At 41.0% G+C, this 18,775-nt stretch overlaps 1 protein-coding gene across 12 annotated transcripts in view; it reads right to left on the minus strand.

Annotated features, from left to right (window-relative positions):
* Positions 1–418: 418 nt before the first annotated feature.
* Positions 419–18,775, minus strand: part of adgrb1a (adhesion G protein-coupled receptor B1a) — a 566,941-nt gene continuing 548,584 nt past the window's right edge. For 10 of the 12 annotated variants that reach the window (XM_063058411.1, XM_063058402.1, XM_063058383.1 and 7 more), the window contains 2 exons: positions 8,752–8,805; positions 419–4,864 (listed from right to left, as the gene is read on the minus strand). In XM_063058411.1, coding sequence (XP_062914481.1) covers positions 4,667–4,864; positions 8,752–8,805 — 252 coding nt within the window. In that variant the 3' untranslated portion in view covers positions 419–4,666. The remainder of the gene's footprint in view (positions 4,865–8,751; positions 8,806–18,775) is intronic. The other 2 variants (XM_063058374.1, XM_063058338.1) reach the window with 1 other exon arrangement.

An 18,775-nucleotide genomic window follows, 5' to 3' on the forward strand; every position in this document is an offset into this window, starting at 1 on the left:
GTACACAGTCTTGATCAATTTAAATAGCCCAGGGATCACATTAAATCATCAGCAGTTCTACATTGTTCTGCTGGTACTGTATTTAGCTTCCACCCTGTTTGTTAGGTTTGGAGCTCCCCCACCAAAATGTACATCCCAATGTTGCAGGCTAGGTTCACAGCTGAACTCCAACACAGTAAACCATAGGAAGTCCAGTGATAGAGCAGGAAATTATTGCATTCTCTGTCACTTTGCCTGAGAGATCTACGTGTTGAACTTGCACCAGGTTGGATCATTTGACTGGCATGATATTTATCTGCCTCAGCATTCATTTCTTCCACCAGGTGGCTGCAGTGTGTGACACCTACAAAATAGTTACTCATCTAGGCTTATTTAGCAGCGTCTCCCAACCCTCAGTCTCAACCATAAAGAAGGCCGTCAGTTGGTCCATGCACAAACCACTCCCTACAGAGACCCCTTACTGATTTCATCACCATCGCTGGGTCTAAATCCTGAAAATCCCATTGCAACATAAATAGAGAAGGGCATCAATGATTCAAGAAGCAGCTTGCTGCTATCTTCCAAAGTGTAAAAGAGAATAGACAATAAATTCCAGCCTGACCAGTGATACATTTTTCAAATAAATGGATTCAAAAAGTCTCTACAAAGGTTCTTCTCATAATTACTATCCAGAAACTGCTCTTGGGAAGAATATGTATGGACAAAGGACATGAAGATCTGGGCTGATCATTATCATCCTTACAGCACCCACAGGAGAGGAAGGCAGGAGTCTGAGACAATGATTAAGAAAATTTAAAGACAATATTAGAAACAAGATCTGAACATAAAACGGTGACCAGAGCATTTCTCAACAATTTTCAAAGAAAGATGGCACTTCCATGAAGAATCAATTGAGAATTATGAAGATATTTACAATGAATTTAATAACAATGGCACAGGTATACACCTTTGATAATTACTTCACTGGCAGATATTGTAGATTTTAAGTAGAAAACGCTAAATCTCAATCTTCTATTACATTTCACGGTTCACTGCTTCTTTTGCCAAAAGGACTTGTAGAAAATTCTCAATGCACTTAGAGTAGGAAACACTCATCAAGCAAGACACATCTCTGGAGAGAACAGGCCACTTGGTAACTCTGGCACAGACTTAGGTTCATCACTGTTTAAAAAGAAAGTCTATCCAAATAACTGGCTCATTCTTTCAATCAGCATTATCCAGTTTGCTGTACTTCTAACTTTTCAAGACTTTCTTTCAGATTTTTGACGTCTGGCTTTTTTTTTAATAAGAAAATGTTTTCTTTACATATTAAATGTATACAACATTTTTTTTGAATAAGGGGATCAGAAAACATGTGTTTTGAACACTAATGAGCTAAGCCTTGTTGAATACCCCAGAAATTTAACTGATTTGTAATTAATCTGTTGATAAGACTCATACCTGCTTTTCTTTTGAAAATTGATCCAGTACTGATGCACCTGCATTAGAGAAATTCATCCTTTCAAATCACTACTCAAAATTTGAAATATGAAATAAAATTTACTCACAGAATTTATGTGAAAAAATTCACCTCAAACATTTTCTTTCAACTTGCATTTCCAGACACGTGCAAAAGATGTGGTTTTGCATTATGGAAAGTTGGAATAAGGCTGATTTTCAAGATGACACCTCCATAATGAAAAAGCTGGCTGTACTATGTTGAAGACTATGACAGAATTAATATAATCTTATCAAGGCATTCCAAATCCCTAACCATTAGCTGAATAGAAAATTACCTTTATGATCTCTTAGGTTCTAATGCCAATTAAATTAAATCTCTGCTTATGGAACCATCAACTAGCAGTTTTACTTTATTCACTTCTGGGTGAAAAAAATGATATTTCTGTCAAAAAAGATTAGTATGAGTTCTCAATGGGTTGACTGGATTGAAGATTATGGATCTGGGCTGGATGGAAGGGTGGGCAGAAAATAGCGCAGAGACCAGGAAGAAGAGTGATCATTCAGATGGGGGCGGGAAGGGTGGAATTGGTGGGTTTGGGTGGATTAATTGGGGTGAGAGACTATAGTAGACAGTGGTCATCGGGTTGGGAGATTGGTAGGGTAATTGATGGGTCAGGAAGTGGAGATCCATATTCCATGACATCAATGGATTTGTGGTGAGAATCTGTAGGTGATAGTTATGAGGTTAAGTTTGACAATTGATGCTTTGGTAAAGAGATCAGTGGGTTTGGTGGGAGATACATTGTGGTCGGGGAGATAGGTAAGTTTAGGCAGAAAATTTATTGCATTGCGATTGATTGATGGGTCAAGGGGGATTCCCATGTGTCAGGAGGTGTGGTGGTGGATTATCAGAGATTTGTGAGGTAGGTCATTGGCTTAAAGGGGAAGACTTGTGGAACAATGCCAAAACTAATTGTTACTACCTCAGTTTTAGTCACCCTGGTTCAATGCTAAACTTGGCTACTGTCTGTTCTCCCAGTGACCATGTTCTTCAGGTGTTCTGGTTTCCTCCCGCATTCCAAGGGCTCGCAGGTTGGTAGTTTCACTGTCTACTGCAAATTGGTAGAATCTAGGAGGAACAGAGGGGATGTGAAGAGGCAGAGAAAATTATGAATGGATTTGCTCTGAGCTGGCATAGACTACATGGGCTGAATTGTTTGTCTTTTATGTCTTGACAAAACATGGTGAGTTATGTGAAGCCATTGTTGGGCAGTGGGGGTATCAACAGGTTAGGGAAGGCAAGAGATTGCTGGGTTGAGTGGGAGATTAGAGATATTCAGTATATTGGACATGAATCTGGGGAGAGGTATGTCACTACTCTCAAGAAAGCTAACAATAATCATATCCAGTTAACTAAGTCCACCACCCTGCTTCCAAGGTGAATGACAGTATCATCCCATTGAATGGTGTGGATGGAAATTACATCAGTTCCAAAAGGTGAATTATCACTGAAAACATCCAGCAGAAATTCTAGAGTGGTTCAATTCCTTTTTGAAATCAGTTTTCAGAACTGGAGAAATGAAAGGCACATTTCAATTTCTGGTTTTTAAAAAGCAACCTGAAGGAGTAACTGAAGTGTGTGATTACTGATGGACCTTCTACTGAGGACAGGAAACCAGTTAAATCCAACCCTTCCTTACAATCACAGGACGAGTCAAGAAACAATGATCCTTCACTATTTCATTTGTTTCCTCCTTGGGGGAAATCACAAAATTATATTCGTCTTCTGTGGAGAATGGTTAAGTCAGCACACAGAAGCAAGTCAAGCTCAATTATACTTTATATTACACAGGAGAGTCCACTTTGATCCATCAAGTTCATGTAGCCCACAGAGCAAACTCATTCCCCAGTAAATTTCCTTACAGCTGATTCACCATACATTCCTATCAACTCCACACAGACTCTGCCCCTTGCTTACACTGAGGGCTATTTACAGTGGCCAATTAACCTAAAAATCTGCACACATTTTAGACATGACAGGAAGCCAGAGTACCAGAGAAAATAGGGAGAATCTCTAAAAATGGCACCGGAGGTCAGAACTGATCTTGGGTTGTTGGAGCTATGATCCATTAAACTACCCTCTCAATACAGTACAATACTGAACAAACTGCACGAAGTAGCTGGAGGTGTGGTCCAGCAATATCTATGGCAATATAGAAGAAAATGAAATTATCAAGAGTACTCATTATTCTCACACATCAAATAATGACAGGTAAATATATCTAAGCGAAGCTCTGTTTCAAAGAACTGGCAGAGAGTTAATATCCCATGCTGTGAGAAAATGTGAGGATCCATTTTTTTTGAGCATTGATTCTTCAAACGATTATTTCTGATAATAGTCACCAAATAAGTTTATGCTCATCTAGTTCTCATTTTTAGATCAGATATAATTTTTCCTGGTCCTTCATAATGAGTTTTAGTAAGTACACTACTTATAGTTTACATTTTTATTAGAAAGGACACATTCATTTGTGCTCTGAAAACTGTACAGAAAAACTGACAAACATGGATATAGGAAACCAGTACCAGTTTAACCAACCATAAAAGTAGAATCTTGTAGGTCAACAATTATTAAACACGTGGCATAACATTAGCTTTACTCTGTTGTTGTACAGAACACTGTTAAAGTTTGTTAACTTAACAGGAAAATTAAACACAGTAGAAAGATATTTAAGCTAAAAGTCAATAGGTGTAATAATTACATATTATACAGCAGGGTAGCCAAGGCCTTGTGCTTTCAATTTATATATCTAAAATCTTGACAGGTACATCACAGTTTTTAAGTATGTTCATTGTATTTACTATTTGAAATTTCATTTTTATATAATACACAATATGACAAGAAAATGCCATTAAATTTTGATGCAAAAAATGCTTGCATATCAAGCAATCAACACTAAACTGGTTACTTGTTTTTTTTTGTATATATTTATATATATATTTATATATATATATATAATTTGCCCATTACTGTCTTTGATAAGAGCTTCTGGACTACGAGTATTGAGTTCGCTAGCGTGTTTTCTCATTGCAGTGAGACAACACGACGCTGACTGCATCACAAGGTTTAAAACAATATCTCTCTGAGAACAAGATATCTGTACTGTATAAGGTTTCAAAAGAAACCAATCTGTTTTAAAATTTAAAAAAAAGGTCGCTCCTCAGATCAGACTTCAGTCTGAAGGTCAATGATGTCCTGTCCACCAAGTGGTATCGTAGCTCCTGTTTTCTCCCATTCCACTGTTCTCATTTCTAAGGGAGAATGCTGAGTGGGATCCAGTTCCTTTTTCAGCCATGTGGGTGGAGATTGTATTTTTCGGATCCCTTCCCAAGGCCGCTTGATTGGAGTCTGCTTCTCCTGCTGCTAATATGATGAGAAGCTTGTTATTTACAAGTAAGACCAAGGAACTAAGCTCCAGAATTAGAAATAAAGGGCTTCCCATTTATTTGAATTTTATCAACTAAATACATGCAAGATCCAAGATAAATGCAGAAATCTATGGAAGCATGCTGTGTGTTCATCAAATTCTGAAAAAAAAAGACTATACTTTCACTTGCATATAAAAAACACAAGAAATTCTGTCACTGCTGGAAATCCAAAGTAACATATACAAAATTCTGTAGAAACTCAACAGATCAGGCAGCACCCATGTAAGTGAACAAACAGCCGATATTTCAGGCCAAGACCCTTCTTCAGGACTAGAAATGACAGGTAGGTGGAGATGGCCAGATCAGCCATGGTCTTGTTGAATGACAGAGCAGGCAGATAGCCTACTCCTGCTCCTATTTCTTAAGAAAGGAAGGGGGAAGATGCCAGAATAAAAAAGGTTTGGGGAGGAGGAGGATAGCTAGGAGGTGATAGGTGAAGCCAGGTGGGTGGGAAAGGTAAACAGCTGGAGAGGAAGGAGAGTAGAGTGAACCACAGGAGAAAGGGAAGGAGGAGGGCACCCAGGAGGAGGTGATAGGCAGACAGGAAGAGATAAGAGAGCAGAGTGAGGAATAGATGAAGAGGAAAGGGAGAGATTTTTTTTACTGGAAGGAGAAATCAATATTCATGTCATCAGATTCGAGGCTAAAAAGATGGAATATAAGGTATTGCTCCACCACCGAGGGTGTCCTCATCTTGGCACAAGAGAAGGCCATAGACTGATATGTCGGAACGTGAAAGGGAATTGGAATTACAATGTTTCGCCACTGGGAATTTCTGCTTTTGGCAGAGCGGAGGGCCCCGATGAAGTGGTCCCCCAATTTATAACGGATCTCACCAATGTAGAGGAAGCCTCATCGGGAGTACTGGACACAATAGACATCTCTGGCAGATTCACAAGTGAAGTGTTGCCTCAGAGATGGCCCATGCTGAGCTCATCATTTTCCTCAACTTTACCTCCAACTTCCACCCTGCCCTTATATTCACTTAGTCCATTTCTGACACCTCCCTCCCCTTTCTCGATCTCTCTGTCTCCATCTCTGGAAACAAACTGCAGAGCAGCAAACAACAGGAATTCTGCAGCTGCTGGAAATTCAAGCAACACACATCAAAGTTGCTGGTGAACGCAGCAGGCCAGGCAGCAGCCGTAGGAAGAGGTGCAGTCGACGTTTCAGGCCGAGACCCTTCGTCAGGACTAACTGAAGGAAGGTCTCGGCCTGAAACGTCGACTGCACCTCTTCCTAGAGATGCTGCCTGGCCTGCTGCGTTCACCAGCAACTTTGATGTGTGTTGCACAGCAGCAACTTGTATAAGCCTACCGATTCCCACAGCTGTCTTGACAACCTCTTCCACCCTGTCTCCTGTGAAATTGCTATTCTGTTTTCTCAGTTCCTTCATCTCTGCTATATCTGTTACCAGGATGTGGCTTTCTTTTCCACAGCATCAAAGGTGTCCTTCTTCTTCAACAAACGGGTTTTCCTTCCTCCACCACTGATGCTGCCGTCACCTGCATATCCTCCATTTCCTGAACAACCACGCTCACCCCATCCTTCCACCATCTGAACAGTTAGAGATCCTTCTGTTCTTACCTACCACCGCATGAGCCTCTGCATCCAACACATCAATTCTCTACGACTTCCACCATCTCCAAAAGGATCCTACCACCAAACACATCTTTACCTCCCCCTCTTCATTTTCCACATGGATCACTCCCTCCGTAACTCCCTTGTCTTCCTCTCTCATCTTCATTTATGGTCCCAAACAGTCCTTCCAGGTAAGGTAGCGGTTCACCTGCGAATCTGCTGGGGTTGTCTATGTATCTGGTTCTCCTGATGTGGCCTCCTCTACATTGGTGAGGGCTTTCGTAAATTCGGGACTGCTTCATCGAGCAGGAACTTCCAGGTGGCTAAACATTTTAATTCTGATTCCCATTCCGATATGTCGGTCCAAGGCTTTCTCGTGTCATGATGAGGCCACCGTCAGGGTGGAGGAGCAACACCTTATATTCCATCTGGATAGACTCTAACCTGATGGCATGAATATTGATTTCTCGTTCTGGTAAAACAAACTCCCCCCACCCCCCTGGTCCTCTATTTCCCATCTGGCCTCTTACCCCTTTTACTCACCTGCAAATCACCTGGTGCCCCTCCTTCTTCCTTTACACCCAGGTTCCACTTTCCTCTCCCCTCAGTTTCCTTCCTCAGCCCTTTACTTTTGTTACCTGTCTGGCTCCAGCTATCACCTTCTAGCTATCCTCCTCCTCCTCCCCCCACCTTTTTATTCCTTTCCAGTCCTGATGAAGGGTCTCTGCCTAAATTGTCAACTGTGTGTTCATTTCCATAGATGCTGCCTGATCTGCTGAGTTCCTCCAGCATTTTGTGCGTGTTGCATTAAAATTGAATGCTATCTTTCTTTTTCAAGTTGTGTGAGAATATGCTTGTGGTGTCAGTTCCTGAACTGGGTAAACAGAAATAATCACACTTTCCTCAGAGCATAATGGTTGCAGTGTGATCATGACTACATAATTACCTCCCAGCTGAGAGATGGAAGTGGGGTCAGTGCAACACAATCGTTTGGACAGAAGGTTTATTGGACGACCATAAAGAAAAGACTAAGGAAAATTGGGAGCATTGTAGTTGTGACCTCACTTACACATAAAATTCTTCAGTCTTTTAAGCCATATAATTGGTTTGCACATAGAATACATTCACATTTGACAGCGCACATAAATGGAACTTTAGGCTGCCATTACTGAAATCTCCCCAGGGGACGACTTGATGGGACCATAAAGAATAAATCCTAATGGTGTTTGTTCACTTTACAATCTTAGTGCATCTGTTTCTGCACACTTCCTGATAGCAGTCATAATGTGAAATAGTCACTATGTTAAAAAGGCTGTATTTTTTGGTGCTTAGAAGAATGAACAGTGATCTTACTAAGACACGCAAGTTCCCAAAAGGACACGTCAAGGTGGATGTTGGGGCATTTCACTGGAGGTGTTTAAAGAGCCATTTCCTTTTGGTAGATGGAGGGGGAGATAGGAACGGAGATCAGAGTTATAGGAGACCAGCACACAGAGGAGTTGAAGCCTGGAGTGTATCAGTCACGGTTAAATTAAATGATAGGGCAGGCTTGAAGGGCCAAGTGACCATTCCTGCTCCAATTTTCTTGTGTTCTTCTGCTAACTTAGAAACAGCCATCAATAAATTTTATGATTTACTGTCGTTTGTCTAGTTATTATAAGTCTTATATGGCTCTTCTGATTTAATGCAAATTTATGGAAAAACTCACTTAAAACGCAATTAGCTCCCTATATAATTCATACTACAACCTTCGGTATTCCTTAGTATTATGCAGTTTAATGGGTGAAAGCAGCCAGTCATTGTAAAATAATATAATCTGCGAGGTTAGCACATTTTAAAAGAACTTCATTTAATTATCTTAGTAGGTTAGAAAATAGTTTTAAGAAACTTTTCTCAGCAGACTTGCTTTTGTGCAACTTACAAAGCAAGGAGAAGTGATAGAGGAGAGCTTTACGCCTGAGTGGTCTCAAAAGCTACATGTCGATCACAAATGGGGTCCCATGACAATTTTATATTCAGCCTAACTCTCTATCATGGCCTCTGTCAAATGCATCTTTCCAGACACGCTATTTTCCCTCCATTTATTTCTTGGCACACAAACTGGACTGCTGTAAGATGTTGGGTTTTGGGGCTCTCTTTGAAAATTCTTAATTACTAGGCCATTCAACTGAGCACACTGCCAGAGGCATCCTGAAAACAGTAAACTGTTAAGAAGTCAGTTAGTAAAAACATCACACTTACATTGAGACTGGCTTTATCACTTCCTGCTGATGAAACACTCCATCGTTTCACAGCCTATTAACAAAAAAAAAATTTAAAAACTAATAAGTACAGAACAGCATTAATAAGGGCCAGTACTACAATACTGCATAATATGCATTACAAATACCTGCTGAAAGTGTAGTAACAATATTTATTTATTTATTTATTTATTTATATTTATATCTATATTTATTGAGATACAGTGCAGAACAGGTCCTTCTGGCTCTACAAGCCACACTGCCCAGCAACCTTTAAGTCTAATCACAGGCCAATTAACTTACCAACCAGTACTTATTTGGACAGTGGGAGAAAACCTGGGCACCTGGAGAAAATTCACATGGCCAAGGGGAGAACATACAGACTCCTTACAGGCAGTGGCAAGAATTGAACCTGGGTTGCTGGTACTGTAAAGAGTTGTGCTAACCACTATGCTACTGTGTCGTTCCACTACAGAAGCTCAAACACTAGCCAATATGGAGATGCTGATGAGCTAAATGTTGGGGATTGTCAGCATTATGACAAAATAATTTTATAGTAAATACAATTCAAACATTACACTTATTCAAACGTGATTCTGTACCTGACAGGACTCAAAGGGGAGAATGTTTCTCCTGGCTGGAAGGAATCTAGAACCATGCGTCAATATCTAGGAATAGTGGATTAACTACCTAGGACTGAGATAAGGCGAAACTTTTCTATCAAAGAAGTTTGAAATCTAATATGTCGTATATATTTAAGAAGATGAATAGAACTCTGGACACGAAATTTATCATTGAACATAAATGTAGCATGGAGTTAGAGGATCAGGCAAGATTATAATGTATGGTAGAACAGACTTGAAGGGCTGAGTGGTCTATTCCAACTGTTTTTTCATGCATCCATTTGTTTTGATCTAAATAATAATGTCTTTCTATGAGAAGTATTGCTAATACTTTGAAATTAACTTTGTATTGCTTGGATTGGACTAGTCAGAAGATAAATTAACATGAACAATAGCTTGGTGTTAAATCCTTTGGTGGTGTAATAATTGTCATAAATATTGTGATATATCTTCAGATATATATCATATCTTGACCCATATGAACATAAGAAATAGGAACAGGATTAGGTCATATGGCTCGTAGAGCCTGTTCCGCCATTCAAGAAGATCATGGCTGATCTGGCCATGGACTCATCCTGCACCTACCTGCCTTTTCCCCTTAATCTTTACTTCCCCTACAATGCAAAAATCTATCCAACTTTGTCTTAAATATATTTACTGAGGCAGTCTCCACTGCTTTATTGGGCAGAGAATTCCACAGATTCACCACTCTCTGGGAAAAGCAGTTCCTCCTCATCTCCATCCTAAATCGACTCCCTTGAACCTTGATACTCTGTCCCATAGTTCTAGTCTCACCTAGCTCTAGATCCAACATCGAAGGTTGTGGATTCAAGCCCCGTTCTGGTGATCAGAGCACAATCATCTCATTTCATATTTCAATTCCTATGCAGTAGAAACACAGTTACACTCGAAAATCTAAATGTTAATCTGAGCATATGCCTCGCCTTTCCATGAATATAAAGAAGGTCCATTTGGATTCTTCTGAAGAATATGGGATTTAGTTCAACAACTTAGCTCGTACTTAACCTTCAATCAATATAACTAGAACTTATTGGCCTACCCATTATTGCATTGATATTTACGGGGGCTTCTAGTGCAGATAGAGGCTACAACAATGACTGCAAAGCCCTTTGTACGTTGTGAGATTGTGAAGGACACTGAATAAATGCAAGTCAGTCAGTCAGTGCATCATGACAACACTGTACAATTTTACTGCCTTCAGATTTTTTTTTCCATTTTCCACGATCTACAATTAAAATGGAAAAGACAAAATGGGTAAAATGATTACAAATAAATTTAAATTGACACTGCTAACACTGGCCAACATTAATTGGTATTTTCAGAGGGAACTTAGGTGCCAAAATTACAAGGCTTGATACTGCAATGAGAGTGCTGGCTTTGGTACTCTAATGCAAAATTTGGACAACTGCATGGAGAGGAAAGATTTAGAGGCAAATGGAAGTAGTTTAGATGGGCTTCTTGAAATGGACAGATTGGGCCAAAAGGCTTTTTCCATGTCATATGATTCGGTGACTCTAATTATAATAAAGGGGATGTTCATAATTTCTATTTATTACATTAAATGTGTTAAATTTAACTGAATATATATTATATATTCTATGTGTTTGCTTTTTTTTGTTGACATTTGTGCAACTTGTTCTTTTTTATGCATTGGGGGGGGTTGATGTTTTTCATATTTTTCTTTGAATGTATTCCATGGTTTTCTTTGTTTCGTGGCTGCCGGTGGGGAAGATGAATCTCAGGGTTATACACACTTTGATAGTAAATGTATATTGAATCTTTGAAATTGTAATAGTTATTAATTCTTTGGTCCAAGCATGAAGAGCAACTTAAATTCAGAGGTGAGCTGACAGGCAGCAGCAACCAATGTAAAACAATGACCATTAATGGCATCAAGCAGCTTTAGCAAAACCTAAATCAATGTGGATCTGGACAAAACCCTTGTATATACAAAGCCATGTCTAACATAAAGGTTTTGCTTGCCACAGATTATCACCTCAGCGTTGTGCCCAAGGCTAACTGATGATAAGTGACTTCCCCTCCACTATGAGGTCAAAAATCTGAATGTTCAAAGATGTTGATGAATGCCATTGTATTTTAGATCTACAGAAGGGAGCTCTAGTTGGGGATGATAGCAAATATTTGTAAATCTGAGGATGACTCAAAACTTGCCACTGCCAAGAACTGCAAAGCAGATAGTGTTAAATAAATGAAAATGGGATATTAACAAGCTGGTGGAATGTAACACATAGAAGATGGAATTTAAAGCAGAGGTTTGTGTGGTGATGTATTGTATTTTGGTAGAAAAATGAGGAGAGATAATACAGCATATTGTTCTAAAAGGGGTGAAGGAGTAAAGAACCTCAAAGGAAATGGGCAGAAATCAGGACCAAAAACAGAAAATCGATGGCACAAAACATGTCAGAGGGTATGGCAGACAAGGCATGAAACCCCTTCATGTTTCTGCACAAGTGCTGCTCCAACAACATTCAGAAAGCTTAGTATCAGTCAGGAATAATCAGTTGGTTACATGCTAGCCCATCCATCAAGAGGTTCCCTTCGAATGTAAGTAACTTGTTTCCACTCCAGTTCCATGTGTGACTGTTTTCCATGTGGGGAGGCTGTTACACACCAGCTAACAACTGGCCTTTATAGAGTGTGGTCTTGACCAAATGGCAAGGATATCCAACAAAAATGTGGGCCAGCAACTCCATCTCTCTTCTTTCCCTCTTCCTATCCATCTTAATTTCCCTTCCTAAGATCTTTATCAATAGCCTTGACATTTCTGGACTAGAACATAGAAACAGGCCTTCCAGCCCACAAGGTTGTGCCGAACTAATGAGACTGGTAATCACAATTCCCAATAAAACTAATCTTTTCTACCTACACAATGTCTATATCTTCCATTTCCTGCACATTCATGTGCCTATCCAAGAGCCTCTTGAACACCTCTATTATATTTGCCTCCACAATCACCCCAGACAGAGCGTTTCAGGTATCCATTACTCTGTAAAATAACTTCCACAACGCATTCACTTTGAATTTACCTCTCACCTTAAATGCATGCCCTCTGGATTTAGACATCCCAACCCTGAAGTAAAGATACTAATGTATACTCTATCTATGCCTTTCAAAATCTTAAAAACCTCTATCAGATTTCTCCTCAGCTTCCAATACTTTTAAAAAATTTATTGAGACACTTGCAGAGTAGGCCCTTCTAGCCCTTCAAGCCTCGCTGCACAGCAACCCCCAATTTAACCCTAGCCTAATTACGGCCAGCTACATCGTGGTTGACACTCAGCTGGAAGGCCGAAGAAGCGCTATAAGGATCAGATGAAGAATGTTTCAAGGAAGAGCAAGATCAGACCCAAGGACCTGGAGGAGGTTGCTGCTGACCGTACCACTTGGCGACAACTCTGTAGGGACGGGGTTCGTATTCTGAGATGGAAAGAACAACCAGAAGACAGGAGAAGAGAGCCAGGAGAAATGCAGCCATGGTTGCCACCACTACTACATATGCATGTCCCACCTGCAATAGCGCTTGTGGGTCCAGGATAGGACAGCATAGTCCTTCAAAGATCTCACCGTTAAAGCAGTGGACGTCATCATCAGATTTCGATGGACAACCGAAGAAGAGAAGAATTATGGAACAATTCACAATGAGCCAATAACCTACGAATCAGTACCTCTTTGGATTGTGGGAGGAAACCAGAGGACCAGGAGGAAACCCATGTGGTCATAGGAAAACATACAAACTCCTTACAGACAGCAGGAGGAATTGAACCCAGGTTGCTGGTACTGTAAAGCATTATGCTAACTACCATGCCACCATAATACTCCAAAGAAAACAAGTAAAACAATACAAGTTTGTCCAACATTTCCAGATAGCCCATGCCCTCTAATCCTGCCAGCATCCTGGTAAACCTCTTCAGTGCCCTCTCCAAAGCTTCCATATCCTTCCTATGATAAGGCAACCAGAAATGCATGCAATACTCTAGATGCAGCTTAACCTGAGTTTTGTAAAGCTGCAAAATTTCTCTCTGACTCTTGAACTCAGTCCCTCGACTAATAAAGGCAAGCATACCATAGGCTTCCTTAACATCTTATTGACTCGTGGAGCCACTTTCATGGATACTGACCCCAATATCCCTTTGCACATCAGCACTGTTAAAAGTCTTGCTGTTAACAAATACTGTCCATTTACATTTGATCTTCCAAAGTGAAATACTTCATATTTGGCCTGAAAACTCCAACTGCCATTTCTCTGCCCATAGAAGGGGTACCTTCATCGTTGATGAAGGAAGAGCAGTAGATGTAGTGTATATGGATCTCAGCAAAGCATTTGATAAGGTACCTCATGCAAGGCTTATTGAGAAAGTAAGGAGGCATGGGATCCAAGGGGACATTGCTTTGTGGATCCAGAACTGGCTTGCCCACAGAAGGCAAAGAGTGGTTATAGACGGGTCATATTCTGCATGGAGGTCAGTGACCAATAGTGTGCCTCAAGGATCTGTTCTGGGACCCTTACTCTTCATGATTTTTATAAATGACTTGGAAGTGGAAGTGGAGGGATAGGTTAGTAAGTTTGCTGATGACACAAAGGTTGGGGGGTGTTGTGGATAGTGTGGAGGGCTGTCAGAGGTTACAGTGGGACATTGATAGGATGCAAAACTGGGCAAAGAAGTGGCAGATGGAGTTCAACCCAGATAAGTGTGAAGTGGTTCATTTTGGTAGGTCAAATATGATGGCAGAATACAGTATTAGTGGTAAGACTCTTGGCAGTGTGGAGGATCAGAGGGATCTTGGGGTCTGAGTCCAGAGGATACTCAAAGCAGCTGCGCAGGTTAACTCTGTGGGTAAGAAGGCATACGGTGCATTGGCCTTCAACAATCGTGGAATTGAATTCAGGAGCCGAGAGGTAATGTTGCAGCTATATAGGACCCTGGTCAGACCCCACTTGGAGTACTGTACTCAGTTCTGGTCACCTCACACAGGAAGGATGTGGAAGCCATAGAAGGGGTGCAGAGGAAATTTACAAGGATGTTGCCTGGATTGGGGAGCATGCCTTATGAAAACAGGTTGAGTGAACTTGGCCTTTTCTCCTTGGAGCGACAGAGGATGAGAGGTGATCTGATAGAGGTGTATAAGATGATGAGAGGCATTGATCGCGTGGATAGTCAGAGGCTTTTTCCCAGGGCTGAAATGGCTGCCACAAGAAGGCATAGGTTTAAGGTGCCTGGGAGTAGGTACAGAGGAGATGTCAGGGGTAAGTTTTTTTACACAGAGAGTGGTGGGTGCTTGGAATGGGCTGCTGGCAACAGTGGTTGAGGCAGATACGATAGGGTCCTTTAAGAGACTTTTGGATAGGTACGTGGAGCTTAGAAAAATAAAGGGTTATGGATAACACTAGGTAATTTCTAAGGTAGGGACATGTTCGGCACAAATTTGTGGGCCAAAGGGCCTGTATTGTACTGTATGTTTTCTATGTTTCTATACTTACCTTCATCAGTCAACTACTTGCAAAACTCAATCAGTTAATGAAACATGACTTGTTCTGCACAAAGTAATGTTGACTGTCTGTAATTATGCCATGGTTTGCCAAATGTTCATAAATCTTATCCCAAAGAATCTCCACCAGTAACTTAGTTGTTCCAGACCTCAGCAATCTCATCTCTTGCCTATCTCAATAACTTGGTGTACACCCAACTAGTCCGGAGGACTGAATTACCACAAATTTTCTTTAAGGGGCCCATTACTACCTTACATTTTATCTTGAAATGCCCCAACAAGTTAGCACACTACTTACTATTCACAAACACGTTCTCGTATTTTGTAAATACAGAAGTAAAGCACTCATTAAGACCTCATCCACATCTTCTGGCTACAAACACGAAATCCCTCCTTTATCCCTGATTGGTCCTATGCGATCTGCCGTTATGCTCTTGCTCTTCAGGTATGCACAGAATGCCTTGGGATTCATTTTAATCCTAATGGCCAAGGACTCTTCAGGGCCACTCATGGCTTTCCTATTTCCCTCCTTGAGTTCTTTTCTGGTTTCTTTATATTCCTGAAGGTTTTAGCTTCCTAAACCTACTTCCCTTGACATCTAAGGTTTGCTGACCTTGTTATCCTTGTCCTTCTTTGTATGTGGGATTGTTTTTTGAACCAACATATCAAGGAACCAACTAGAGAACAGGCTATTCTGGACTGGGTTTTGAGCAATGAGGAAGGGTTAATTAGCAATCTTGTCGTGAGAGGCCCCTTGGGTAAGAGTGACCATAATATGTTGGAATTCTTCATTAAGATGGAGAGTGACATAGTTAATTCAGAAACAAAGGTTCTGAACTTAAAGAGGGGTAACTTTGAAGGTATGAGACGTGAATTAGCTAAGATAGACTGGCAAATGACACTTAAAGGATTGACAGTGGATATGCAATGGCAAGCATTTAAAGGTTGCATGGATGAACTACAACAATTGTTCTCCCAGTTTGGCACAAGAATAAATCAAGGACGGTAGTGCACCCGTGGCTGACAAGAGAAATTAGGGATAGTATCAATTCCAAAGAAGAAGCATACAAATTAGCCAGAGAAAGTGGCTCACCTGAGGACTGGGAGAAATTCAGAGTTCAGCAGAGGAGGACAAAGGGCTTAATTAGGAAGGGGAAAAAAGATTATGAGAGAAAACTGGCAGGGAACATAAAAACGGACTGTAAAAGCTTTTATAGATGTAAAAAGGAAAAGACTGGTAAAGACAAATGTAGGTCCCCCGCAGACAGAAACAGGTGAATTGATTATGGGGAGCAAGGACATGGCAGACCAATTGAATAATTACTTTGGTTCTGTCTTCACTAAGGAGGACATAAATAATCTTCCAGAAATAGTAGGGGATAGAGGGTCCAGTGAGATGGAGGAACTGAGCAAAATACATGTTAGTAGGGAAGTGGTGTTAGGTGAATTGAAGGGATTGAAGGCAGATAAATCCCCAGGGCCAGATGGTCTGCATCCTAGAGTGCTTAAGGAAGTAGCCCAAGAAATAGTGGATGCATTAGTGATAATTTTTCAAAACTCGTTAGATTCTGGACTAGTTCCTGAGGATTGGAGGGTGGCTAATGTAGACCCACTTTTTAAAAAAGGAGGGAGAGAGAAACCGGGGAATTATAGACCGCTTAGCCTAACGTCGGTGGTGGGGAAACTGCTGGAGTCAGTTATCAAGGATGTGATAACAGCACATTTGGAAAGCGGTGAAATCATCGGACAAAGTCAGCATGGATTTGTGAAAGGAAAATCATGTCTGACGAATCTCATAGAATTTTTTGAGGACGTAACTAGTAGAGTGGATAGGGGAGAACCAGTGGATGTGGTATATTTGGATTTTCAAAAGGCTTTTGACAAGGTCCCACACAGGAGATTAGTGTGCAAACTTAAAGCACACGGTATTGGGGGTAAGGTATTGATGTGGGTGGAGAATTGGTTAGCAGACAGGAAGCAAAGAGTGGGAATAAACAGGACCTTTTCAGAATGGCAAGCGGTGACTAGTGGGGTACCGCAAGGCTCAGTGCTGGGACCCCAGTTGTTTACAATATATATTAATGACTTGGATGAGGGAATTAAATGCAGCATCTCCAAGTTTGCGGATGACACGAAGCTGGGTGGCAGTGTTAGCTGTGAGGACGATGCTAAGAGGGTGCAGGGTGACTTGGATAGGTTGGGTGAGTGGGCAAATTCATGGCAGATGCAATTTAATGTGGAAAAATGTGAAGTTATCCACTTTGGTGGCAAAAATAGGAAAACAGATTATTATCTCAATGGTGGCCGATTAGGAAAAGGGGAGGTGCAACGAGACCTGGGTGTCATTATACACCAGTCATTGAAAGTGGGCATGCAGGTACAGCAGGCGGTGAAAAAGGCGAATGGTATGCTGGCATTTATAGCGAGAGGATTCGAGTACAGGAGCAGGGAGGTACTACTGCAGTTGTACAAGGCCTTGGTGAGACCACACCTGGAGTATTGTGTGCAGTTTTGGTCCCCTAATCTGAGGAAAGACATCCTTGCCATAGAGGGAGTACAAAGAAGGTTCACCAGATTGATTCCTGGGATGGCAGGACTTTCATATGAAGAAAGACTGGATGAACTGGGCTTGTACTTGTTGGAATTTAGAAGATTGAGGGGGAATCTGATTGAAACGTATAAGATCCTAAAGGGATTGGACAGGCTAGATGCAGGAAGATTGTTCCCGATGTTGGGGAAGTCCAGAACGAGGGGCCACAGTTTGAGGATAGAGGGGAAGCCTTTTAGGACCGAGATTAGGAAAAACTTCTTCACACAGAGAGTGGTGAACCTGTGGAATTCTCTGCCACAGCAAACAGTTGAGGCCAGTTCATTTGCTATATTTAAGAGGGAGTTAGATATGGCCCTTGTGGCTACAGGGGTCAGGGGGTATGGAGGGAAGGCTGGGGCAGGGTTCTGAGTTGGATGATCAGCCATGATCATAATAAATGGCGGTGCAGGCTCGAAGGGCCGAATGGCCTACTCCTGCACCTATTTTCTATGTTTTCTATGTTTTCTTTCTTACTGGAACCTCTCTGTGCAGTTGATCTTTACAAATGGCTGAAATATCCAAATGTCAAATGTGGACTTGCCCCATTAACTCTCCAGTTTCATGACTAATAGACTAGTAATTCTCCCTTCTCCAATTTAATATTCTTTTGCAAGATCCATACTTATTTTTTTAAATCTGTAGCTATCTTAAAACTTAAGGATGATCGTGATTGTTGCTATCCAAGTCTTTTCCCACCAGTCAGTCACCAGGCCTGGCTCATCCCTCAACACCAGGCCCGTATGGCCCCTCCTCTTCTTGAACTTTCTACAGATTGATTTACAAATCCCTCTTGGATGCATGAAATAAACTTTCCCTCATCTGAACCTCTTGAAACCTCCCATCCTTGCCTGGTCTGCCCTGCATACGACTCAGATCCACTAATGTGTCTCAGCTTTCCCTGCTCTCTTATTTCAACTGAGGACAAACCATAAAATCTTGCTTTGCCAACAATAGTTGTGCTCCTTGAACCAAGCAAAAACACCAGCAGCTTCTCAAGATTGGATAATTGATAGCATCTTTGACAGGGATGCCCAGACGGCATAATTTTCAATACAAAATAAGACAGTGTCAGTGAGGCTCAGGTAATTTACAGAGCAGAAGACAATAAAATATAGAACAGTAAAACACAAGAACAGGTCTTTTGGCCGTTGATGTTGGATGGAACTAATCGAGCTAATTACACTAATCCCTTCTGCTTGCACATGGTCCAAATCCATTCTCTGCATATTCAGAATGGACAAGGGTTCAAAATTGTATATGACTTTAACTTAAAAACAGAACTT

This window comes from Mobula hypostoma, chromosome 1, assembly GCF_963921235.1.
Source record: "Mobula hypostoma chromosome 1, sMobHyp1.1, whole genome shotgun sequence".
NCBI lineage: Eukaryota > Metazoa > Chordata > Chondrichthyes > Myliobatiformes > Myliobatidae > Mobula > Mobula hypostoma.